The sequence below is a fragment of the Zootermopsis nevadensis genome, unplaced genomic scaffold (assembly GCF_977971745.1).
Source record: "Zootermopsis nevadensis isolate Lab colony 2312 unplaced genomic scaffold, Znev_1.0 Znev_ptg000094l, whole genome shotgun sequence".
In the NCBI taxonomy this organism is placed as follows: domain Eukaryota; kingdom Metazoa; phylum Arthropoda; class Insecta; order Blattodea; family Termopsidae; genus Zootermopsis; species Zootermopsis nevadensis.
This window is the reverse complement of record NW_028259225.1, coordinates 240,149-267,246: the sequence shown is the minus strand read 5'-3', so window position 1 is coordinate 267,246 and position 27,098 is coordinate 240,149. Positions and strand designations below refer to the sequence as shown.

Below are 27,098 nucleotides of genomic sequence, written 5' to 3'. Positions count from 1 at the left end.
ATGAAGACTATAAATTTTACTACGGAAATAGAGCAACCCCGAGATCCTGCCTGTTCTTTGCTTGCTCCTTTTTTCAGAGAAATTCATTTTTCTAACTCCCATTTTGTCATTAGTCTCATTAAAGCACGCGGATAGAGTTAAAAGATAAAGAATTTTCCGAACGTCGCAGCCGAGTGCTTCCTGTACGAGAGGTTTCGGGTTTAAATATCGGATGTCTTGATTGAAGTTCCTTGCGTTTTTTATAGCCCGCCCCTTCCGCCCAGGAAAATGTGATAGGGTCGTAAGTTAGACCATAGCCGTTTCTTCCACACTCTTTCCAAGTCATATTTTAGCAATCCTGTCACTCCACGTTGTTTAGTCTGAGCTTTTGACAGCGTTGTTAACAATCTTAAGCCAGAACAAAATAGGGCCTACGCACGTTTACGCCATTCGCGTTGCTGTTTCCTAAAATTCAGTAAAATAAACTTAAAAGTACTCGTAGGCTTATTTAAAAGAGGGTTTGTCGTACAGCAAATTTTATGCAAATGAACTGTTGAACTCATCTTCTTATTCTTCTAGTTTTATGGATTGGGCCTTGAGTCATCTTGCAAGTGAGAATTCATTCTTAAATCACGGGTACTTTTGGACATTTCGTAGGACTTCCTGGACGGTGGGTGAGCACATCGCGAGGCCTCTGCCTACGCAGGACAGCTCAGCAGAGAAGAACGCGGTCATTCGTGTCGTGTGTGGGATACGAATCCACGATTCCAGTGCTGATGCATCGGAAACCCAAGCCTCGTACGCGTTGCCAGTGTGATAGGTCTCATTAGCTTCTTTGTCTGTGCACTGAAATAGATTTTATTTGATATTTATTTGAAGAAATAGAAATATCGTTTATGCAACACTCATAATTCAATAGGCCGCTGGCCAAAATCAAATTCGATTCATAACTTTTGATGCCAACATTACGTACTGTATGTAAGCTAATTCTGTCAGTCCATAGTTTGTGGGATTAAATATTCGCGGACGGACATTCTCACAGTAGGCACGTACTGCCGTTATACGTCTTTCCAGTAAATACGTCTATTTGAGATTTCACGCATTCAGGGCGGTTGAAATGTGGATTGCTGGATTGTTACACCGTCTATTAGGTTATTACAAATGTCCCGGAGAGACGTTCGCCTCCATCTTCATGGTAGGCCGTGTTGTCTTGCAAAACTGTCGTTTCTGAATGATGTTGGTATCCATGTACAAGACTATGAAGCCTCCATTTTCTTACCTGAATATGGTGGCGGTACGTTCAGCCGAAACGTTGGTGACGTACTGTAAAAGACGATATGGTGACAGCGCAGGATGCCAGAATCAAATTTAGCCTGTTAGTGGGATTTTTGTTGTATTTCTCAGGCATTGTTATCCAGCTGCATATTGTCCTAAGAAGTATTAGGGCGGTGTGAGGAAAAACGTTAGACATTATACCAAATATTACAGCTGAATTAATTTAGACAGTAATAGATTTGCGACACAACAGTGTGGACTGTTTGAAAGACGAGGTGAAAATGTTGAACTGTTTCCGCGTTTGCGTCAAAGCAAACTGAGTTGCTTCATTGTTTGGAAGGCAACGAAGGTGATCTTAAAAACCTCGTATCCGGATTGAATGTTTTCTTTGTGACATCAGAACAGTTCTGAGGTAATGCTTTAAAATAGAGCCGAACCGCTCACTTAACAATCTCCAATCATTGTTGTTGACATTATAACTAAACGAGTGACGCTAATATGAGAGAAAGTTACTTTTTTAAAACACATGAAACCGAAACTGTGATGCCTTTGTACTTGTGATTACTGAATGAATCTAATAAAATTAAGTTATCTCAGTGAATGGAAATGAAGTGTGTACAAGTACTGCTATTAACTAGCATTGCTTCCTGAAACATATACGCATTCTTGTGTTGGTGAAAACTCGTCTATTCGACATTCTGTGGCGTGCTGGAACTGTAGCAATCACAGGATGTATATTTTTATAGTGTTAACAGTCACCGACTGCGTCTCACGTGGTTATTTTTACTAGTGTCGTCTTTATTAGTGTAGGAAATTGCTAGTAGATGGCGTAAGAGTGCGCTGGCGGATGGTACTGAGAGTATGTTGTTACAGCAGTGTATCCCAATACCTTAATCTTTATTAATATTGCTACTACTGATGCTGCCACAATTTTCATATGGCACCCCCGAATAAATATTGACACAAGGGCTTATGTATATTGAGCCTTTATTCTTCTCTTTTGTTTCCAACACAAGAAAAGATGGAAAGACCAATTCTTGGAAGAGATTTGAAGGATTACAGGCTTAATAATTCTAATTAACCCACTTAAAGAAGAAAAAACATTTTATCAGCAAACACTTAATATGTTAGAGAATGTGTTATAAATTGACCAACAAGGATAATCATATTTCTTGGTCTTTAAACAAAGTGTGCCGTAGCTACGTAGAAACATCGAATCCGAAGATGGGCGCATGCGCCCAAAGTATATACATAGCTCGATAAACATTGGGTGACTATGTACAAAAGTGACAGATGAACGAATATAAAGTGTCTGAAGAATACACACTTGGATGCTGCATCACAGAATTGCTGAAGTTAACGTCCATTTAGTATTTTTTAGGCATAATATCCCAAATATTTTTTTATTTGCTCAATCATCGATGGTTCATGGCTTCATTGTAACACAAAAAAACAAATAATTACAATATCCACTTTTGAACTACGATTTGAAAACTGCGCATAAACAACGGTGAAGTTTGTTCTGTTCTGGGTAGAGCTGGTTAAATGTAGAAACTGCGCATGGGTCATTTCCATGACTGGTCAGTTCAAGGCGAAGGCAAAATACCTGCAGACAATGTATCTAGAAATGTCAACGTGAAAGGCATATTATTCAAAATGTACGTGTATTTCCAAAGGCCAATGTCTCACGTTTTGTTAATATACATACATCTGACACCAACAGTGGTTAAAAAAGTATTCATACACCATGTTCTTTTGCTTATTCCTTTTTATTACATAGAGAAAATTCGTATTAGCGATGCACTTATAAAACATTTATTGTTGAAGAGTAAATATAACGTCAAAAATATCATAACTCAACATGTAATATAAATAAAATTAAAAAAAAACATTTTATTCAAGTCCAAAAATTATTCATACACGTATAAATTACAACAGTTTTTTTTAAATATTCTTGAGAATAAACAAATTTAGTACTTGGTATGAAGAACTTTAGTATCAGTTATTGCCTGAAGTCGTCTTGGCATCGAACTAACAACGCTAGTCGTTCTTGTTAGCTTATTTTATCCAATTCCTTCTTCTTATTTTCAATTAGCATTTGTCATCGCGAACATTTGCATTTCTTAATTCTTGATTCCAGAAGTGACCAGAGATTTTCTATCGGATTAATACCTGGAGATTGTGGAGGCGTTTCCAGAAACCCACGAGCGTAATATAAAAGCCGTTCTCTGGTTATACGGGCTGTGTGTTTAGGTTTAGGGTCATTATCTTGTTGAAACAAATACAAGTTTTGGATCTATAATTTGCGAACATTTCTTTAAATTACCCAGTAGTATGTTTACATATCCCTTAGCAATCATAGTCCCTTCATCGATTTCAAGTTCTCCCACATCAGAGTCAAATATGTCGAACTTGCGCTCTTCAGAGAATAAATCTCTTTTCCAGAAGTCGATAGGCTTGTTCACATAGGCGCGTGCGAACTCCGACCGATTCCTCCTGTTTCATTCATTGATAGAGAGTTTTTTATCTTCCCGCTCTTCATTTGTAACCACTTCGACAGAGGCGATTTAGAATGGTCTGAAAGCTGACGTGTTTACCAATTGCTGTAGCGAGGTCTTCTGCCAGTTTTCAAGCAATTGTTTTGGGGTTTCTAGACACTTGTTGAATAAGATACCGGGAATCTCTTGTAGACAGTAACACGTGTCGGCCCGATCACTTATTATTTTCGATCAAATTCGTTATCTTCAATTTTTTAATTACGTATTGGACAGTGGCAAATGATAAATTAAGGAGAGTTCCGATTTTACAATAACTTAAAGACTGTTTAAATAACGGAGCTATCTGATATTGCAAACAAGACAGAGTTTTTTAGTTTTGCGACCCATATTAATAGCCAGTATTTGGCGGTACCTACCGCTGTGAACAACTGTTCAGCATGACGATGAACGTCAAGCCATTTGCTAGGACATGTCTTTTTGATGGACACATGGAAGGATGCATGAAAGTTATAAAAGCATAATTTCAACCTGATGTTGAAAGCTTAATCATATATCTCACGAATTACTGATTTCGATAATGAAATAGTTCCTGAGTAATGTGCTAACCTGTTTGCAATAATAAGTTAGTAACATTTTTGATAAATTATCCTCTATTATAACAATGGCCAACGAGTCGGTAAGAAAATTGCTAATGTCACCCCTGATCTGAAAAGGATGCGAACCCTGATGCAAATCTCATCAGAACTCTGTGCATATGCACTAATTTATTTTGTACGATGAGCCGCTTTTGGGGAAATTAAAGTCAGACTTGAGTTTTACCAAACTTAGAGGTCATTTTGCCTGTTGTTTTGTATGGGTGCGAAACATGGTCTCTCTCTGAGGGAGGAACATAGATTGCAGGTATTTTGAAATAGGGTGTTGAGGAGGAAAGGAGATGATGGGGTATGGAGAAAACTGCACAATGATGAGCTTAAAAATCTGTACTGCTCCCCCAGTATTGGCAGGGTGATTAAGTCGAGAAGAATGAGGTGGGCGGGGCACATAGTACGCATGGATGGGACAAGAGGTGTGCACCGGGTATTGGTTGGGAAGCCTGAGGGAAAGAGACTGCTGGGGAGACCTAGACGTAGATGGGAGGATAATCTCAGGCGGGATCTATGGGAGATAGAAGTTGAAGGAGACTGGATTTTGTTGGCCCAGGACAGGGTACGGTGGAGGGCTTTGGTTAATTCGGTGTGAACCTATGGTTCCCGTAAACCATGTAGCTAGTTAGGATATTTTACCAATTACAACGAAATTCAGATTAACTCGGTAACTTATAGCGCAGGTTCTCCAGTACCAAATGTAATCGAAATCATTTCTTTCGGTTCGAAGGTATGACGGACAAACACAGTCTACCTTAAAACCTTGCATACCGTGCAGTGTATTTATATATAAAAATCATGCATGCATCAAAAACTGTTTACACATTAAATAACCCTTTGTGCCAAATTCGTTTCGACCTCAAGAGGTCATCATTAGTGGTAAAAACATTAATTCATTATTTAATGTGTAAACAGATTTTGTTTGTATGCATGATGTGTGCTTTCATTTTGTGATCGGACGCATTAGAACAGTGTACAAAACTAACTTTATTTATTTTTTTTTTTTCAGGTCTTGTTTCTGCGTTCCACTCACGACCACGTTTTGTCATTCGTGATGAAGTTCTTAATTTAGCGGAATTTTTTGTTATTAGTGTTCCTTTGTATTATACATGAAACAATTCATATAGGGACTATTTTTTAACGAATTAATTACCGAAATACGCCCTAAGAGAACGATAATGCCGGAAACATGAGTTCAGCTGGGCTGCCGAAACCGTCAGGGTTGAAACCACCCACTAAAATCAGCAGGCCGTGCACAGTAACACCAAAACCAAGTCTTCCATTGGCTGCTACTCCGTCCGCGAGAGCCAGTAAGTAGTACACAGTCTTTACTGTTGTCTTTTCAGCAGAGACATCAACTGCAGCATTTAAGTATGTATATTTGATATGTAATTGCAGTATATAGTATTTCTTATTTATTAGTATTAATTGTTGTTAGCATGTGTTTGGGTATTTAAGAACCTTATCTTACAGTTTAAGTCCGCTGTAAAAAACTTAAGTTGGACGTGGAGCAGAGCACGTCTACAGCTGAACTGTGAAGGCCGCTTTCTTGAAAATGTGTTTACATAATCTGTTCAAGTATATTATCGGCTTCAGTGAGATTTCATTTTAATGCACTCACCTAATTTAGACCAATTTCGGCTAAAAGCGCTTGCTTTAGTGTGAATTGCTATTCGAATGAGAAGTAGAGTAGAGAGGAAAAATGCGAGGGGAGAAGAGAGTTTTATCATTTATGTGGTTTCACATTCTGCGTCTTTCCTTTGGAACACAACTGTTACATAAACCAGCGAGTACCTGTACTATATGAGGATCCTCCCGATTTATATTGGTTGACATATTTTATCTTGATCATGTAATCTAGGAGAATGTGATTAGTGGGCCATAAACAAGGTGCAACGAAATTTGCTTACAAGCTCTTCACAGTTTAAGTGAAGCAGTACCGCAAATTTTTCCACCTATTCACAATTTTTATTGCTTACAGATCCAATAAGTATTGTGAATAGCTGGAAAAATTTCTTTAGCGAGCTCTTAAATGTTTATGAGACTGGTGATATTAGACAGATTAAAATACTTACAGCTGAACTGTTAGTGCCAGAACCTAGTTTAGATGAAGTTTAAGCAGCCATTGGGAAGTTGAAAGGTTATAAATATCCAGGTATTGATCAGATTCCGGCCGAATTAATTAAAGCAGGTGGCAAAGGGTTGCATATGAGGATCCATAAGCTTATTCAGTTAATTTGGGATAAGGAAGAGATGCCACAACAGTGGAAGGAATCCATAATTATTCCTATTCATAAGAAGGGGGACAAGACTGAGTGTGGTAATTACCGAGGAATTTCTCTGCTATCAACGTCATATAAAATTCAATTAAAGATTCTTTTGGCAAGATTAACCCCATATGCGAATGAAATTATTGGGGATCATCAGACGAAACAGATCAACGATTGATCAGATCTTTTGCATTCGTCAGATACTAGAGAAAAAATGGGAGTTCAGTGGGACCGTACATCAATTATTAATAGATTTCAAAAAAGTCTATGACTCTGTGAAGAGAGAAGTGCTATATAATATTCTTATTGAATTTGGTATACCAAAGAAGCTAGTGAGTCTAATAAAAATGTGCTTAAATGAAACCAATAGCAAAATTCGAGTAGGTAAATATGTATCTGAGACATTCTTAATCAAGAATGGTCTAAAACAAGGAGATGCTTTGTCTCCAGTGCTCTTTAACTTTGCGCTAGAATATGCCATCAGGAAAGTCCAAGATAGGCAGAAAGGTTTGCATCTGAATGGGACACATCAACTATTGAAATATGCTGATAATATTAATTTATTGAGTGACAACATAAATACAATAAAAAGGAACACAGAAGTTTTACTAGAGGCTAGTAGACAGGTGGGGCTAGAATTAAATTCAGAAAAAACTAAGTACGTGTTAGTATCTCGTCAGCAGATGGGCAGGCAGAATTGTCTGAGGGTGGTTAATAAATCCTTTGAGAGGGTTACAAAGTTCAAATATCTGGGAACAACAATAACAAATGAAAATGACACTCATGAGGAAGTTAGGAGGAGATTAAATTCTGGAAATGCTTGCTACTTCTCAGTTTAAAATATTTTGTCTTCCCATCTGATTTCTAAGAACCTGAAAATTAAAGTATACAAAACAATAATCTTGCCTGTTGTTTTGTATGGGTGCGAAACATGGTCTCTCACTCAGAGGGAGGAACACAGATTGCAGATGTTTGAGAATAGGGTGTTGAGGATATTTGGGCCTAAGAGGGTAGACGATGGGGCGTGGAGAAAACAGCACAATGATGAGCTTAAAAATCTGTACTGCTCCCCCAGGATTGTCAGGGTGATTAAGTCGAGAAGAATGAGATGGGCTGGGCATGTAGCGCGCATGGATGGGACAAGAGGTGGGCACCGGGTACTGGTTGGGAAACCTGAAGGGAAGAGACTGCTGGGGAGACCTAGACGTAGATGGGAGGATAATCTCAGATGGGATCTATGGGAGATAGGAGTTGAAAGAAACTGGATTTTGTTGACCCAGGACAGGGTTCGGTGGAGGGCTTTGGTTAATTCGGTGATGAACCTTCGGGTTCGGTAAGCCATCTAGTTAGTTAGTTAGTACCGCTACACGCCATGTAGGTCGCTTGGGGAGAGAGATATAGGTCCTACGCATTTTTGACCTCGGCACTAGATGGGGTGAGTGGTCAGCATCACGCCCCAGCCGCGCTTAACCCCCGGGAAAATACCCTGTTACCCATTGGATAGGAAGCTGGATGGGCCCAGAGCCGGTCTGGTTACAGATGCTAGAGCAAAAATCCTTTGCCCTCGTCGGGGATGGAACCCCACTCGTCCAGTCCATATACTGACTGAGCTATCCCCGCTCCTCTGTTTACTCGTCATTATTGTTACTTAGAAAACGTCATCTGTTTACTTAGCATTGTTGTTACCTAGGAAACATTACATTACATTACATTATATTTCATTACATTACATTATATTTCATTACATTACATTACTTTACATTACATTCATCTACCACAGACCCATTTTAAGCGTAACTAATTCAAGTTAAATAAGCAATGTCTTAATCAAACTTATCTCAATTGTAAAGCATGTATAAAGGAAATATTTAGAATAAAGCCAATATATAAACTTCCTTTCCGTATAGACGTATTTACGTCAAATTCTCCGGAACCGTGGTTCCACTATCACTTTTTTAAACACGGTATTACACTGTGGAGGAGCGGGGATAGCTCAGTCAGTATACGGACTTGACGAGTGGGGTTCCATCCCCGACGAGGGCAAAGGATTTTTGCTCTAGCATCTGTGACCAGACCGGCTCTGGGCCCATCCAGCTTCCTATCCAATGGGTAACAGGGTATTTTCCCGGGGGTTAAGCGCGGCCGGGGCGTGATGCTGACCACTCACCCCATCTAGTGCCGAGGTCAAAAATGCGTAGGACCTATATCTCTCTCCCCAAGCGACCTACATGGCGTGTAGCGGTACTAACTAACTAACTAGATGACTTACCGAACCCGAAGGTTCATCACCGAATTAACCAAAGCCCTCCACCGAACCCTGTCCTGGGCCAACAAAATCCAGTTTCTTTCAACTCCTATCTCCCATAGATCCCGTCTGAGATTATCCTCCCATCTACGTCTAGGTCTCCCCAGCGGTCTCTTCCCCACAGGCTTTCCCACCAATACCCGGTGCACACCTTTTGTCCCATCCATGCACTCCACATGCCCCGCCCATCTCATTCTTCTCGGCTTAATCACCCTGACAATACCATTACGAAATATAAATTCAATATTGATAATATTTCACTTGCAGGTGACTGCATTGATCATATACGTTCATAAGATTGCAGACACCGCCTAGGAAAGGTAGTTAGCAAGTGGAAGTTCTGTGTGAATCCCGCTATGTAGTACAAGTGAAATAATTGATTATGTTTGAAAAATGACGTGTATTATCGGTATGCAGATTCGTAGCAGTGGGGCTGTCAGAACAACATCAACTGGAAACCATTGGCATCTGACCCCTAGATATCGAAATACAGTTACGTAATTTTTAAATTATTTGCAGGATTCACTGTTCAGAAGGAATTAAAGATCGCAAACTAATTTAATTAAAATATCTGTTTTCGTTGTAGTAATTATACATTAAAATGTCTTATATTGTATGCACGAATGAGTTCGTGTATAGCAATGATAATTTTTTCAGCCTTATTTAGTCGCTGTATTTGCAGTCTGAAAGAATTATTTTCAAAAATTACTTCTAAATTAATAAGTTTTACGAACAAATTGGAAATGATTGTCCTGTAATTAGGAAAAGCGTGCAGACATCGATTTGGATGGTCGGGTGAGGATGGATTATGCACGGAGTGAGCGTGGCTGCTTGTGTCACCAATGTGCCACCTCGTGAGTTTGATGTTACCTTGCGTCAGTATTATAAAGTATATGAAATAAAAAGTACGTGTTTAATGTACTTAACAGTGGCATGATGTTCATACAAACTTTCAGCTAATTCCACCCATCTGTTCTCTTGGTATGAAATTTGAGTATTTAAACGACAATTATGAATGGGAGAGATTACCACGGTTTTAGGTTAAGTTGAGTTGAGTTAGGTTATATTAGGTTAGATTAGTGACGCCTCTGCCCAGAGGGTGATGGATAGTGGCGTCCGGTTCTCAGAGGGCTGTTACGCCACGGATTATTACACGAGCGAGCCGTGTGTTTGTCATTGCCCTTTGTGGGACTTATATAATTACATCATTCCAAATCTCATATGTCGCATAAATATTTTAAACTGTGGCGTAATATGTCTACCAAATGTTATTAAACCTCTGACAAGTGTAATCTCGATAGTGGATACGTTCAGGCATATGTAATTGTTGAAGGACATAAGTTGCTTACTGTAGTTTAGCGTGTATGTAGTCGAGCCCTTTACGTCACACACCAAAAGGTTATTCGAATAATTAAGAATTATTTTATTGTACACAGTTGATTTAGAAATGGCAGCGGCATCATTAATCATATATACAGGTGTCCAAGAAAGAATGCACACATTTTACAAATTTTTATTTAGAAAATAAACAGAGCTAGGATAGTACAATTTTAACCACATGAAACAGCAACTCAGGCATTATTTTCCGCACACAACGTTTTCTGCAAGATGGATTAGAAGAGGTGGACCAGTTGCATGGCCTGCAAGATCGCCGGATTTAACGCCTATGGATTTCTTCCTTTAGGGGTACACAAAGGATCAGGTGTACCGCACACGAGTAATTTGTTTGTAAGATTTGAAAAACCGCATCGTTCATTCTGTGGAAGGAATCACGCCTCAAATATGTGGCAACGTTTTCCGGGCTTTTGAATACCGGATGGACATTGTGCGAACAACAAAGGGAGCTCAGATCGAAGTACAATGAAGTGGAGAACGGTGGAGGGGAAATATACTTTCTGAGTTGCTATTTCGTGTGGTGAAAACTGTACTCTCCTAGCTCTGTTTATTTACTAAATAAAAATTGTTTAAAATGTGTGCACTCTTTCTCGGACACTCTGTATAATGCTTCACGTAACACGTCTTAAGATAGTGTAGTGTAGTGTAGCAGTGTCTGCATTCGAGTTACGTTTTGGTAGTAATTACTTTTTGCCTGTTCTCAGCACACTCAAATACTCGAAATATATTTCACGGGATTCTAGTAACACTTAAGGTAAGGTAAGGTAATGTAATGTTTTATAGGTAACAACAATGCCGAGTAAACAGATGACGTTTCCTAGGTAACAAAAATGCTTGAATGCTTAACTTGAATTAGTTACGCTTAAGATGGGTCTGTGGTAGATGAATGTAATGTAAAGTAATGTAATGCAATGTAATGTAATGTAACGTTTCCTAGGTAACAACAATGCTGAGTAAACAGATGACGTTTTCTAGGTAACAATAATGACGAGTAAACAGATGACGTTTCCTAGGTAACAACAATGCCGAGTAATGTAATGTAACGTTTTCTAGGTACCAATAATGCCGAGTAAACAATTGACGTTTCCTAGGTAACAACAATGCCGAGTAAACACGACGTTTCCTAGGTAACCAGGTTACACTTTTTCGTTTCCCTTTTCGTCACACTTTTTTGCCAAATGACCCTTCTTTGTAGACGTATTCACGTCAAAATAAGAACACTGTAAATATTATGACAAAACATGCTGTCGTCAAGCAAGCACACAATGAAGTGGGGGATCTATAATCAAAGCTTGCTTCCACGTAGCACCGTAATAACGCAGAAAGTGACATGGTATCAGAGTTTGACGATTGCATTCACAAAAGCGACCTTACACGATTGCACATAATGCATAATACAAAAAAATACAATTTTTGTTTTTGTTTTGGAGAAGAAAGAGGCAGCAGGCTTGCCACCTGCTACTCTGAGAAAGGGGAAAAATCCTAGGTGCCTAGGATGCGAGAAACGGCCAAAAGGCTGTAAACCACTCGGTATGATGATCAGAAGAAAGAACGGAATATTTTAACAATTTGTTTGAACCTAAAAGTAACGTGCACTTTTAAAAAACAATCGATCTCTTTTTAGACCCTTTCCTCATAATATACCCCAGCACACATATTTCGAGGACCAAAGAACGTTTGTTGTTGTAGCACGCGTCGCACGTTTGTGAAGAGATTTACGGAGTTGTCGCTGTAAGGGTGAAAACGATTTGTGAAATCGAGTGGATTACTAAGATTGCCACTGTGACCAATTTATAGGCATTGCTCAGATAAAGTCATAAAACATGCACACTTAATATTACAGCTCACCTAGCGGATTAATTCGCAGAACTGCGTAACGTAAAGCAATGGTGGCGACCTTCACAGTACAACGTTCGGCACTAATTAATGATTTTTAGATTTCCACTGTACTATGCTACTTAATCAGAGGCCACTTACCACAGCCAAACTGACTTGACACTTTTGTTGAATGTGTCTTGCTTAAGAAGCACGTCTGTAAATACGTTTAAATACAGTTTTCAATATGAAAGAGCGGCAAAGACAAACAAATGTTAACCTGGACGTAAATTTATTCATACACTAAAAGAAGACTAGTTTATATTCAGCTCACGAGGAACTGATTTAACCCTCTAAAGACCGAAGAGCGTTTAAATAAGTTCATATTTACAAATTCAGCTCGTACCTCTTTAAACATCATACATCTCTTTACAAGGTCCATTCAGTTGAAGATTTTCAGGAAAATTGCTCTACATTCTCACAAGTAAACTGAAAATACGAACGCTTTGACGGAATGCAAAGTTTTTAAATGTTAAAGCAGGGGTGAGATTTAAGGTTCTCATGGCGGCAGGTATGAAGACGGCTGTCTTTTGGGTTGTTGCTTTCTCTCCATTATCAGGGCGACGCCCTCTGGAACGTCGGCAAACTTCTACCAGACTACACGGCGCAACAACCCACAAGGCTTCCATCTTCGAGGATGCGGGGATTTAATCGGCAGTCGAACTGTGGAGTGTGGTCTCCTAGGTCATCGATAACCCTGTAGGTACAGACGATACGTTCCTCCGGAACGCTGGCAGCCATCCACAAGACTACATTGCGTCACATCCCAAAAGACCACAATCCAAATAAAAAAAATTGACAGTGGAACCATGGTTCCGGAGAATTTGACGTAAATACGTCTATACGGAAAGGAAGTTAATATATTGGCTTTATTCTAAATATTTCCTTTATACATGCTTTACAATTGAGATAAATTTGTTTAAGACATTGCTTAATCAACTTGAATTAGTTACGCTTAAGATGAGTCTGTGGTAGCTGAATGTAATGTAAAGTAATGTATTGTAATGTAAGGTAATGTAATGATATGTTTTATAGGTACAAACAATGCCGAGTAAACAGATGACGTTTTCTAGGTACCAATAATTCCGAGTAAACAGATGACGTTTCCTAGGTAACAACAATGCCGAGTAATGTAATGTAACGTTTCCTAGGTAACAACAATGCTGAGTAAACAGATGACGTTTGCTAGGCAACAACAATTCCGAGTAAACGATTGACGCTTTTAGGTAACCAGGTCACACTTTTTCGTTTCCCTTTTTCGTTCCCCTTTTTTGCCGAATGACCCTTCCTTATAGACGTATTTACGTCAAAATAAAAAAGAATAGGTAGTCAGTATAGTGAAAAATTGACAGTGGAACCACGGTTCCGGAGAATCTGACGTAAATACGTCTCTGTATTTAACTTATATTTAAGCAATAAATACAATGAAAGGAAGGTAGCTGAATGTAATGTAATGTAATGAAATGTAATGTAATTGCAAAATTATCTAGTCTACGACCCACTTCTTCTACAAGCGATTCACAGCTCAGCTCTTTCCGCAATAACGAAAGCGGATTGTTGACGGCAGTAATGTAACACAACAATGCCGAGTAAACAGATGACGTTTCCTAGGTAACATAACAATGCACGCAAGCTGACCATTGTTGTCGGTCCATATTTACACATTGTTGATATGGATCTTACACGTTTTCCTAGGTAACAACAATGCCGAGTAAACACGACGTTCCATAGGTAACCATTGTTGTCGATTTGTTGATACGGATCTTACACATTTTCGTTCCACGCTTTCCTTTCACTTTTTTGCCGAATGACCCTTCCGTATAGAGGTATTTACGTCAAAAGTAAAAGGAAGCTGAATGTGGCCCTCAAGAATTTGCACTCTTGGAAAGAGTGAGCGTTAAGATATACGTATGTGTTAAAATCAAGCTTGTTTGTCGAGTATGTTGAATTACTGTGTATTAATTGAAAAGACCTTGGCACGACCTACTCTGATTTAATTTTATATTACGTAGTAAAGGTGATGTTATTCAGGCAGTAAGGGCGTTCCTGATTTTACAGCCGCTGTAATTTATAATTGTTATGAGGCTACCGCATACCTTAATTTTGACGTCAGAACATCTTTCATCTCCAAAGGGCTACAGGCGTTGCCCAGGATAAAAGATATGATACGTAGAATGTACCTCTTTTGTTTACGCAGGCTTCTGTCTTTGTCATGTTTCGTTATTGTCTTTACTTTGACCTAGACGTGTGATGTATGAAATATGGCACATGATTGTTACGTGATTTGTAAATGTCGTCAGGTCGTACGGCTTGGTATAATTACTCTGGATTTCGCCCAAGGAATCTGTTTTGTACGTAATCCACCAAAGGAATGTTTATTTGGCAGATGAAAATTCAGGACACGCAGAAACTGAATTGAAAACTACAACAATGTAATAACAGAACTAAAGAAGAAAATTGCTGAATTTCATTCCTATCAACATAAACTGGATCGAACATTCAAAGCGGTAATTAAAAACTTACATCACTCAGCGGATAAAGAAGAACTGTTAGAGGAAATTCGCACGCATGGACATGAAGCGATCTGAGTTACCGACGTTTTACACAGAGTCACAAAAGCTCCGTTACCAATGTTCATCGTGGAATTAAAACAAAATCCCATTAACAAGAACATATACAAAATAGAATTCCTCGTGAGAACGAAAATCATAATAGAACCACCACATCAAACACTTGAAATTATGCAATAAAAAAATTGTCAGAGATACGGACATACAAAGCGGTATTGCTACAGAAGACTCCGATGCGTCAAATGCACCGGGGACCATAATACATCTCAGTGTAACAAACAAGCCACAAACAGTGATGTTAAATGTGTTAACTGCCTAGGCAGTCACCCAGCGAACTATAAAGAATGCACAATTCACAAAGAAGTTCAAAAGCGAAAGTTTCCAACGTTAAGACCTAAACAGTACCAAGAAATAAACATGAAAACAAGCATACAACCCCCTTCAGTACAACAGGGACGGTCCTATGCCCAAATCTCTAGAGAAGACACTCAACAAATGCAACAAATACAAAACACGACTCAGCAAACTCTGGCTGAAATCCTCCTCACCCAAGCCATAGATAAAATGGAGCAAATGATGACGGTAGTCGTGGAAAGCATAAACAACATGACAAAAATGATCACAGCCCTCATCACCAAAATAGTACAATGGCCCAGAATCTAAAAATAGTCCACTGGACCGCCAGCGGTCTTGGGAAGCACAGCCCGGAAATAAAATCATTCCTTGTTCATCAAAATATTGACATCCTGCTTGTATCAGACACACTTCACCAGCAAAAGCTTTATGAAAATTCCTCGTTACACTATGTACGATACTACGCATCCTGACGGTACAGCCCATGGAGGCACGCAATCATCATTAAAAGCAAGATTAAACATTATGAGTTAGAGAAATATCAACAAGAACACCTCCAAGCAACAAGCATTGTTGTCGAAGAAAACAGCAGAACAATAACAATCTCAGCTGCATGTTGTCCTCCGAAGCATGTAATTAAAAAGAGCAATTTGAAATATTCTGTCAGACTCTCGAAGCCAGATTCATTGCGGGTGGCGATTATAATGCCAGGCATTGCAACCTAAACAAAATATCCACTGGACAACCAAATATTGGCCAACAGATAGAAGAAAAATCCCTGAAGTCATTGACTCCTGTATAACGAAAGATATATCTAATAATTATTTAAAAGCAGAATCCTGTCTGGACCTATCTTCGGATCACTCTCCTGTGATCTTCATATACAGCACTCCATAATAAAAGAACAAACTGGGAACTTTTCCGATAAATAATCGATAGGAGATTCCAAATTAATGTCCCGTTGACAACAGAAAAGAAACTGAACGACATTCGAACAATTCACAAACGACATACAGAAAGCAGCTCGGGAAACAACCCCTGAACAAAAAGACACCGAAAAAGGAGTAGATTTTCCAATGTCAGTAAAACAAAAAAATAGCTGAAAAGACATGTATCAGAAAACGATGACAAAACTCTAGATCACCAAATAAAAAATACGCTAAATCTTATAACAAAAGAACTAAAACGATTGTTGAATAATCTAATGAATGGCTCCATACAGAATTATTTGAAAAATTTGTCGGCTACAAGTGCCACTAATTATTCGTTATGGAAAGCCACCAAATTAAACGAGGCAGGATTGGCAAGAAAAAGCCTTCGCATTTGGAAAACACTTGGAAAAAGTATTTCAACCATTCGCAGCAGAAGAAGACAATGCCATGCATGACTTCTTAGAAGCTCCATTTCAGCTGGATTGGCCTATTAAGAAAAGCAAAAGAAATGATGTTAAGATGATTATAAAGATAATTTGAATCCGAGGAAGGCTCCTGGATATGACTTAATTAGAGGCAAAGTTCTAAAAGAATTATCAGAAAAAGGAATGAAAATGCTGACCCTCCTCTTAATGCAATACTGAGAACAGGCATCTTCCCAGATCAATGGAAAGTGGCACAGATAATTCTCATCCCAAAACCTGGAAAAAAAATCCGAAAGAAATTACATCATATCGACTTATCAGTCCGTTACCAATCATATCGAAGTTACTCGAAAAATATTGCTTCAAAAACTAAAACCAATACTTATAGAAAAAAGTTATCAGTGGAACCACGGTTCCGGAGAATTTGACGTAAATACGTCTATACGGAAAGGAAGTTTATATATTGACTTTATTCTAAATATTTCCTTTATACATGCTTTAAAATTGAGGTAAGTTTGATTAAGACATTGCTTATTCAACTTGAATTAGTTACGCTTAAGATGGGTCTGTGGTAGCTGAATGTAATGTAATGAAATGTAATGTAAGGTACTGTAAGGTAATGTAATGTAATGTAAGGTAATGTAATGAAATGTTTTATAGGTAACAACAATGCCGAGTAAACATGACGTTTCCTAGGTAACAAAAATGCCGAGTAAATATATGTTCCTTAGGTAACCATTATTGTCGATTTGTTGGAAAAAACAGATGAAGTTTCCTAGGTAACCATTGTTGTTTATTTGTTGATAATCCATTGTTCCACTTTTTCGTTTCACTTTTTGCCGAATGACACTGACCCAAAAATATAGACGTATTTACGTCAAAAAAATTGATCCCGGACCATCAAGTCGGTTTCAGACAGGAACATGCCACAATAGAACAAGTTCACAAAGTTGTAAAAAAGATCAACTAAGACCTACACTTCAAAAGATATTGTTCAGCTGCCTTTCTGGACATCAGCAAAGCATTTGATAAAGTCTGGCACTCTTTAAAATAAAGCGGGATTTTCCCTACAATTATCATAATTGAGTGATAGATACCCCTCTGTGAAATATCAAGAAGAACAAACATCTCTCATACCGATTGAATCAGGTGACCCACACGACAGAGTCCTAGGGCCAGTCCTGTGCTTACTGTATACAGCGGACTTGCCGACACTAAAGGGGGGTTCACACGGGAGTCGTGGACCAGGCGAGAACACTACTCTATTTGAGTGAGTCACACGACCTGCGTAATCGACCTGCTTAATAACGCCCGTCTCCAGTTCCCACTTGACTTCGCAAATGCTTCTTTTCGCCTTCAGATTCACGGTGTTTGAAAATGGCACACGACTGACTTGGTCGTGATCACTCCAACATGCCGGAGTGGTCTTCAAGGTCGTATACTACCAACTGTGCAACGACCTCTAGTTCCCACTCGGTAGTGAGCACGACCTCCGGTCCTCTTGGTCGTGTTCTCGCCTGGTCCACGACTCCGTGTGAACCCCCCTTAAGACAAACCACAGTAGCGACCTTTGCAGATGATACCGCCGTTGTAGCCTCCCATAGCGACCCAAAAATTTCCTCCAACCTACTTCAAAAAAATCTTGATAAAACCAAAAATTGGTTGAAAATTTGGCGAATTAAGGCCAATGAAACAAAATCCATTCACGTGACGTTCACCATGAAAAAGGTAATATTTAACGATCATCAACTGCCACAATCAGATGAAGCAAAGTATCTTTTCCTGCACTTGGACAGACGCCTGACTTGGCAGAAACATCTGGTAAAAATATTACAATTAGGACCAAAACTCAGACAAATGTACTGGATCCTAGGCCGTAATTCCCAACTGACAAGTTGACAACAAACTGCTGATATATAAGGCAATTCTAAAACCAGTTTGGACATAATTATGCCAACTTTGGGGTTACGGCAAGTATCTCCATTGAGAAGATTGAACGCTTCCAGTCCAAAGTTCTGAGAATCATTGTTAGCGCACCATTGTTTGTACCGAATTGGGTTATTCAGCAAGACCTTCAAATATCCTCCGTGAAAGAGGAAATCAAGAACTTCAGTGAAAAATGTCACTTGAGACTAAGCGCTCAGCCGAATCAACCAGCCACAGACTTGTTGAAAAGCCAATGTGTTAAGATACTTAAAAGGTTCAATCCATCAGACCTCACAAATGGATTTAACTCAAATTGATCCACAAGAAAGCTGTAAAGTAACGCACTGTTTAGTTAATTTTTAGGGAAGATTGTCACTGGACATGTCTTCCGCACGTCATTAGACGTTGTCAGAAGATTTACTGAATGTCCATGTAGGACAGATTGTAAATAATTACGGGTGTTATTAAAAATATCTATATCAACTGAAGAATGACGGCAAGATTTATACTTCACAAATCACAACAATATGGCTACCTTAGATCTGAAGTAACATAACTCAACCGAACATTCGCGTGTGAGTTTCGTCAGTAACCATTTGGTGTCTTAATAAGCAATGTTGGTTGGTCATCATTTGCTGCTGTTAAGGGATTTTCAGTGTTATGTGATTCTATTTATGAATGTACGTGTGTTTTGTTGACTTGCGCCATTTCCATGGTGTGATGATTAATTGTTGTTAAATAATTGTTGTTTGTTTGTTGTAGAGCAGAGAAACAATAAACAAACTACAACAATGTGTGTTTAAGCTTTATTGGATACTATTTATCAGTTTCCATGCTAGTTCCTGTTGCGCTTATGTACTGTAAAGCAGCACAGTTGTTATAAAGTCGAAGTGAGAGCATATTTGAGAATACGTCACTTGAAATAGGATTATTTTCAGTAATTAAGCTGCGGTAGGAAAGGAGTGTAGTGTATACGAGTTGTATAAAGTTTGTGATACGTGATGGCAGCTGACGGAACATTGGATCTGGACAAGTTGATGGACGAAGTGGGACACTTTGGGAAGTTTCAGGGTCTCTTTTACTTACTCTTAAGTTTCTCCATATTCTACTCTGCAATTGCTGGACTAAGCTACGCCTTCACGACAGCTAATGTTAAACACAGGTGCCGTATCGCAGAATGCGATGCTGAAAAAGCAATCTATCAACCCGAATGGTTAAGCAACGCCGTGCCGTACGAAGATGGCAAGCCTAGCTCCTGTGAAAAGTATCTGTCACGAAGGAATTCATTTTCCGCCGACGAAACTTCCTGCTTACCTGGTACTTTTGATAACAGTAGCAAGGTAAAATGTAGTGACTGGGTGTTCGATACCGAGGAACGGACAATTGCAAATGAGTGGAATTTTACCTCATGTTTTGAAACGCAGTGGAGATTAACGATTGTCGGAACTGTAAATAACATTGGACAATTTGTCGGCTTTCCACTTGCTGGCTACTTTTCTGACAGAGTTGGCAGGAAGACGACGCTGCTGGTGTCCATCGTAGTGACGTGCTTGCTGGGCGTACTGCGTTCCACCGCGTGGTGTTACGAGGCTTTCCTGTTCTTCGAGTTTGTAGTGGCAGGGTTTAGCGGTGGTATCTACAACTCTGGATTCATATTAGGCATGGAACAAGTTGGTTCAAGCGCTCGAGTCATTGGGGGAGCCGTTATTAGTTGTTTTTATTCGATTGGCATGGTGCTTTTGGCAGCCGTCGCCATGTGGGTGAAAAACTGGCGGATTCTGCAAGCCATATATTTACCTGGTTTACTTTGCATTGTCTACTACTGGATTCTGCCAGAGTCTGTGAGATGGCTTCAATCCCAAGGAAGGACCGCAGAAGTTAAAACAATTATGTTGAGAGCGGCAAGAATGAATGGAGTAAAACTGTCTGAACAAGACTTTAGCAAGTTTGAAACACCACCTGTCGAAGGGAAGACAGAAGAAGATAATCCTGTACAGAAAAGGTCTACTTCTGATGCTTTCAAGAGAGTTTTTAAATCAAAAATATTGTTGGGTAGACTGATTAACTGTGCCTTCTGCTTTATCACAAACTCCTTCGTTTATATTGGACTGTCACTTTCTGCCGTGTCCATTGGAGGTGACAAGTACACGAACTTCATGCTGGTAGCATTGGTGGAGATTCCAGCCTATGCAGTTACCCCATTCTTCTCTGATAGATTTGGCAGGAGACGTTCCTTGTGCGTGTCACTACTTTTTGCTGGTGTGATCTGTATTGCTTTTGCCTTCATACCAGATAATTATGACACAGCAAAACTTATTGTGTTCTTGGCGGGCAAATTTGCAATCACTATTGCCTTTACGGTGGTGTACGTGTTCACTGCTGAGCTCTTCCCAACTGAACTCCGACATTCGATGCTTAGTACATGCTCAATGGTGGGGCGTGTTGGTTCCATCATTGCACCCCAGACTCCACTTCTAGCAGAGATCTATAAGCCACTACCTTTCTACCTATTTGGAGGCATATCTGTTGCGTCTGGGTTGCTAATGCTCTTAATTCCCGAGACTCTGGACCAGAAATTGCCGGACACTGTGGAAGAAGCTGAGAACCTGGGCAAGCGACAGAACAAGTGATGGAACAAATTACATTTAGTACTGTATACAGGCTAAGTCAAAAGTATGTTTACAAACTTTGTACGTGTGTTCCAGGATCAAAAATAAGAAAAAATGCTCTTATGAACATGGGGTCGCAAATGTTCCATTTTCGAAATAATAGTCAGAAATAAGTTTCAATGAATTACTTTATGTCAAAGAGAACCCAGCTTCCAGCAAAGATTTTCAATTAACGTTTGGCAGGAATTGTTGGCGACATGCTTATTGGTCCACACATGCTTCCATCGCGTCTAAGAGGACCTTGATATTGGTGATCCTTAAGAACAGTACCCTCAGCGACGAATTGGAAGCGGTGGACCAGTAGCACGGCCACCGATGTCGCCGGACCTGACTCCATTGGACTTTTATCTTTGGGATCACTTGAAGTCCGTCGTTTATGCAACACCCATAAACAATGAATACGACATATGGGAACGTGTGCAGAATGAATGCCAGATGATTCGAGGACACCCTGGTGTGTACGAACGAATCCGTCAGACTTGTGTACGTCGTGCTCTTGTATGTGTGGAAAATGGAGAAACAACGTTTGAGCATCTTCTGTTATAAATAAATATCCCTGTCCTTATACTTGGCAATAATGGCGTACATTGGAACTGATTTTTGGCTATTATTTTTAAAAAGACGCATTTGCAACCACATGTTATACAGGAACACAAAATTTCTAAACATACTTTTGACTCACTCTGTATGTTAAGAGGTAGACCTGAGCATCTCAAGACTTATGGTTAGCTCTGTACAGAGCACGTTGATGGATTTTGTGAGCTATGGCACACTGGCCATGATCAATATACTATAAGTATTTTCAGTGCAATAGACAGTGTCAGTTCTATGATTTGTTGTACAGTGTGTCCACAAAGTCCCTTCAGGGTTTCGAAAAATTGTGGCGCGCAAACAGATTGAGCTAGCCACATGCGTTTTGCTGCATATTACAGTGAAACTCTGGAAGTTTTTTACTGACCTCAGTAGACCTCGATGTGGGCTCCTTTGTAGCATGGAGAACATCCAGACGATATTCGAGCTCTTGCCATGTTCTATGGAGCGTGACCGCTGGAATAGCCGAGATCGCATTCCTGATACGGGTCTTCAGGTCATCAAGTCCGTTAACTGGTTAACAGGAAAAAAATCCATTTGACCCCCTCTGCCGATCCATCTTTATCATGCTCCACAGAACATGGCAAGAGGTTGAATATCGTCTGGACGTTCTCCGTGCTACCAAGGGAGCCCACATCGAGGTCTACTGAGGTCAGTAAATAACTTTCAGAGTTTCACTGTAGTCTGCCGCAAACCGCATGTGGCAAGCTCAATTTGTTTGCGCGCCACAATTTTTCAAAACCCCGAAGGGACTTTGTGGACACATTTTAGTTTAGAAAGAGAGTACTAATGTACTTAGTATTAAGATTTTGTGATATTGGATATTTAAAGACATCCATCACTGATGAATTTCCTGATTTTTGTAGACATGTTCTGTTTCTTACAAGCAGTGGTGTAAAACAGTTGAATTGGCATTCGTGTACTGTAAAATGGAAGTCATATAATTTATTTGCGAAAGCAAGTCTAAATTTGTAACCGTTTTCAGAATCATTCATACACTGTAAATTCTCATATTTCTATAATAAAACTACAAACTGTTCTTCTCGTGATCTTACTATTTTACGATTTGCGAAACAATACACTGAAACAAAAGACTACACAACGCAACAATACATGCAATTACGTATCAATGCTTCACGTCTTTCGTTGTAAAGATTAATGATAATTTTAATTTTTAATTCATGCTTTGTTACATTTTTCAATAGAAATGTTATATAAGTACCACTTTAGATTTACACGTCATCAGGGACGAGCGATTTTCTGGTAACTGCCATAGGCGATTTATGCAGAAACTAAGTATTCACATAATTCGTAACTTCATGCACTCGGTAATACAAACGAGACGGTTACTTGAAGTCGTGAGGCTTAATGATTACACAGTTATCCATGATTCTCTGCTCATGTTCTATACATATAATGATTACTGTGCATTAGTATTTTACTGTCACTATCAAGAAAACAACAACAAGGCTTGCGAACGACATGTAAAATCATGGGCCTTAATCTGGCTGTACTACATAAATTTACTGCAAGCGATGAATTTTAGCGTTTTGTCCTTCATGTCGAAATATCGTCAAGACTGTTCAACAGTGATTGCTAAAACAAACTACAGTCATTGCAGTATGGATGAACTCTTATTGTCCGGTCAAATCTATTCCTTGCTTATTATCTTATCGTCAATTTGTTTTCATAAAGGTGGCCGTAATGGAAGGAACAGCCCATAAGATATTCAGTCTTTTTTGACGTAAATACATCTATATTTTAGGGTCAGTGTCATTCGGCAAAAAGTGGAACGAAAATGTGGAACGAAAAAGTGTAACTTCATTGTTATGTTACCTAGGAAATGTCAAACTTCATTGTTATGTTACCTTGGAAACATCATCAGTTTACTCAGCATTGTTGTTACCTAGGAAAGGTAATCTGTTTACTCGGCATTATTGTTACCTAGGAAACGTCATCTGTTTGCTTAGCATTGTTGTTACCTATAAAACATTACATTACCTTACCTTACATTACCTTACCTTACCTTACCTTACATTACCTTACCTTACCTCACATTTCATAACATTACTTTACATTACATACATTAATGCCAATATATAAACTTCCTTTCCGTATAGACGTATTTACGTCAAATTCTCCGGAACCGTGGTTCCACTATCACTTTTTTAGCCTATATGATACAAAGGTTAAAGACGGGAAGTCCGAATGGTCGTGAATTTGGTGGGGAGAGTGATGACCTTTGACAGAACAAATAACTTTGTTCATTACAAGCCCATAACAAACATGTTTGTCAGCACAGTAGTAAAAGTACAGCTCGTGTCTTGTAATGTAACATTTCGCGGTCTAACATCACAAAATAAATATAGTGGTGCATGAACGAAGGTGTTGTCACAGGGTATGTTAGGAAAACGCAACGTTCGTACACCTCACGGCGGTGTCCAGCTCTTAACAACCGAAAGGTTAAAAAATATGTATACAAAACAGTAATTTTATATTTTGTTTCGTTATGAAACTTGGTTTCTCACTTTGAAGGAGAAATATAGGTAGAGTGTGTATGAGAACAAACTTCTGGGGATATTTGCACAAAGATAGATGAAGTAGCCTCCATCATCATGGCGATGATGGAGGCAGCAAGACCTCCGAAACGTTGGTAAACTTCTACCACACTATACGACGCTACTACCTAGAAGACACCCATCTTCGGAACCATCATAGATTGTTCCCTCCCCCTCCCTATATTGATTTTGGTTTATTGTTCTTAGCGCTTACCGACATAGATTACTGTCGTTCGTACAGCCAAGAATTTGTGTAGTAGGCTATAATTTACTTTATACGTTGGCTTATGATCACCTATAAGTTGCCCAAGAAATTAGTCAAATCTGAGCAGTGTGGCTTTTTAAATTGTTTCATTGTCTGAGTAGGATTTCTGGGCGTTGTGCTTGCAGTCAGAAAATACGCTGAGTATCACCTTGTAGTATCTAACGAGCTACTGATCTTACGTACGCCTATATATCGTATCAGTTAACATTTCTGTGCAGGGAGAGGAGAGAAAAGAAAGAAGAACCATCTATCTTCACAATGCGGGTAGATATTCAAGAATAAGGGGGGGGGGGGGCACTTTCCATTTCTTCACATGACCAGCAGAAATTGAACTGCGTTATTTTCATGCAGTCATAAATGTATAGCAATGTAACTTGTGTAAAGTGAAACATTTCCTGCTCCGGAATATGGAACCAAATTCATCTGTAATCTTAAACCGGTTACGCTGTCACCTCCCACCTACAGAAACTTCACATTTAAAGTGTAGCGTATTTGTATCACTCGTTCTTCCATTACGTAAACAGGACAGTTGCCTAATATAGTTGCCTGCGTAGAAGCGTTTGTGGGCTAGGCAACGTGGACTCGCTGTGTGTACCAATGAGTATCCGCCACTTAACTAAACATCCAGTTCACCTTCCTACGTAGTATTCTTAATAGAGAGTGCAGTGACGTTGAAGTGTGACATTGAGTAATTTAATAACGCAATAAGAGCATCTGTATTCCAGCTACAGTTCATGTAAGATGCTTTAATGTTACTAGTTTAGTCACTCAGGTTCAAATGATATAGATACAAGTTTGCAAGCAAAGAAGTGGACCAGCCAACAACATTTGCATCTGTGAGATACAGAAGAACCTTTACAGTCCTGGTTAGGGGAGAAGGGTAGGTTACATTCGGTGAGAATGGGAACTGGTTAGGCGAAACCCGTGTGGTAGTCATCACTAAAGAATAAATAGTTACATTTGAACATTGAAACACTGCAGTTTAGCTACAACACTGCAGTAGGATGCTGGAGCTACCATCCAACGTTGGTGAAGATGGTTCTGGATATACAGGATGGCGCACGAGATGTTGAACTATTTATATTTAGGTTTAATTCAATATTACACCACATAAGTTTACAAACTACATAAAGTTTGAAACATAAAAGCATGGAGATTTAGTATTAACGGAGAACATGTTCAATGTGGCTAACGTTTTGTCGCACTAGCTCTTCAAGACGAACGTTCATATTCTGCACTACTCGTCGACACAGATCTTCATCGATTGTGCTGCAGACTTGCATGATACAGGCTCTGAGTTCCGCCAGACTTTCAGGATGCTGATGGAAGACAGCCATCTTAACCAACTGATATGTGCTCAACCCTAGAGGACTTTCCATAAATCACTGCATCTATGCGCGAAGTTTGAAATATCTCGTTATAATAGTACGACCAAAAAATGAAGAACAAATGGTTCAACATCTCGTGCGCCACCATGTATTACATTGCATCTGCAGAAGGGGAGAAATGATGTTGGTAAGATTTTCGTATCCCACGCCCCACCGATGTTTTGTGTTGCCGCGTACATTTTTTTATAATATTGTTTAATCTGTATGACGACTGTATAGTTACCGCTCGAATTAGTTTTTTAGTTGCACTGAACAGTTAATAACAATAATAGATACAACAATTGTTAAAGAAAATTGAGCAATATGTTAAGCGCTTTGCGATTAGTAGTTAATAGCAGTATAATAAATTATTACGCATTTTTAATTCCTTGTCGTTAATTATAAACAGGCGTCGCGCTAGTGGATAAGAATAGGTGAATGTGGCGCCTGGTATTAAAAGTTTCAGATCCGCTGATGTTGGTGAATTAGTAGCCACATCTTGAATGAGGAACAGCCTTAAAGAGGCTGTCGGTTTTAATTGACTTCATCGTTTTAGCTGCTGGTTCAGATCTCTGCCTGTTGACCAGATATCCTGGCTGAGGTTGTTGTGATTTTCCTCAGTCCCTCTATAAGGTGCTGGGATGGTATCTTAAATTAGGCCACGACCGCTTAATTCCATACCCTTCCAATTTATTTATAATCCCGTCATTCGACGTTGTACAGGGTAAGTCAAAAGTAGCTGAACGACTTTGGAGAACTGTAACCGCGTTACCTGCAGCCAGAATGTGCTGATATCGGCAGATATCTGTAGAGCGTAACCTCAAGTTTCGTTTGTTTGTTGTAGTTCTTCACATTGCCGCTAAGAGCGCTTGTGAATTGTGGAAAAAACAATAGTGGCGAGGAAAGAGCACAATGTGTGTTCTGGTTCGAACCAACGAAAAGTGCAACTCAATTTCAGCAAGATGGTGCACCTCCTCACTTCCATACAGATGTCAGAGCATGTAAGACTTGAGGTTCTCACAGCGGTGAATATGAAGATTTCTGTCTTCTGGGTTATTGCGCTGTGTAGTCTGGTCGATGTTAACCAACGTTTCAGAGGTCATACTGCCTCCGTCATCAGGGCGATGAATATTCATCGCCCTGATGACGGAGGCAGTATGACCTCTGAAACGTTGGTTAACATCGACCAGACTACACAGC

At 39.4% G+C, this 27,098-nt stretch overlaps 2 protein-coding genes across 9 annotated transcripts in view; both read left to right on the top strand.

Annotated features, from left to right (window-relative positions):
- Nucleotides 1-27,098, top strand: part of CLIP-190 (Cytoplasmic linker protein 190) — a 99,084-nt gene that overhangs the window by 25,684 nt on the left and 46,302 nt on the right. For all 8 annotated transcript variants that reach the window (XM_087341855.1, XM_087341859.1, XM_087341858.1 and 5 more), the window contains exon 2: nt 5,406-5,706. In XM_087341855.1, the coding sequence (XP_087197981.1) occupies nt 5,586-5,706 (121 nt within the window). In that variant the 5' untranslated portion in view covers nt 5,406-5,585. The remainder of the gene's footprint in view (nt 1-5,405; nt 5,707-27,098) is intronic.
- LOC110827506 (organic cation transporter protein) lies at nt 10,203-22,747 on the top strand. Its single transcript, XM_087341862.1, has one exon. The coding sequence runs from the start codon at nt 19,450-19,452 to the stop codon at nt 21,076-21,078; it is 1,629 nt and encodes a 542-aa protein (XP_087197988.1). The 5' UTR covers nt 10,203-19,449; the 3' UTR covers nt 21,079-22,747.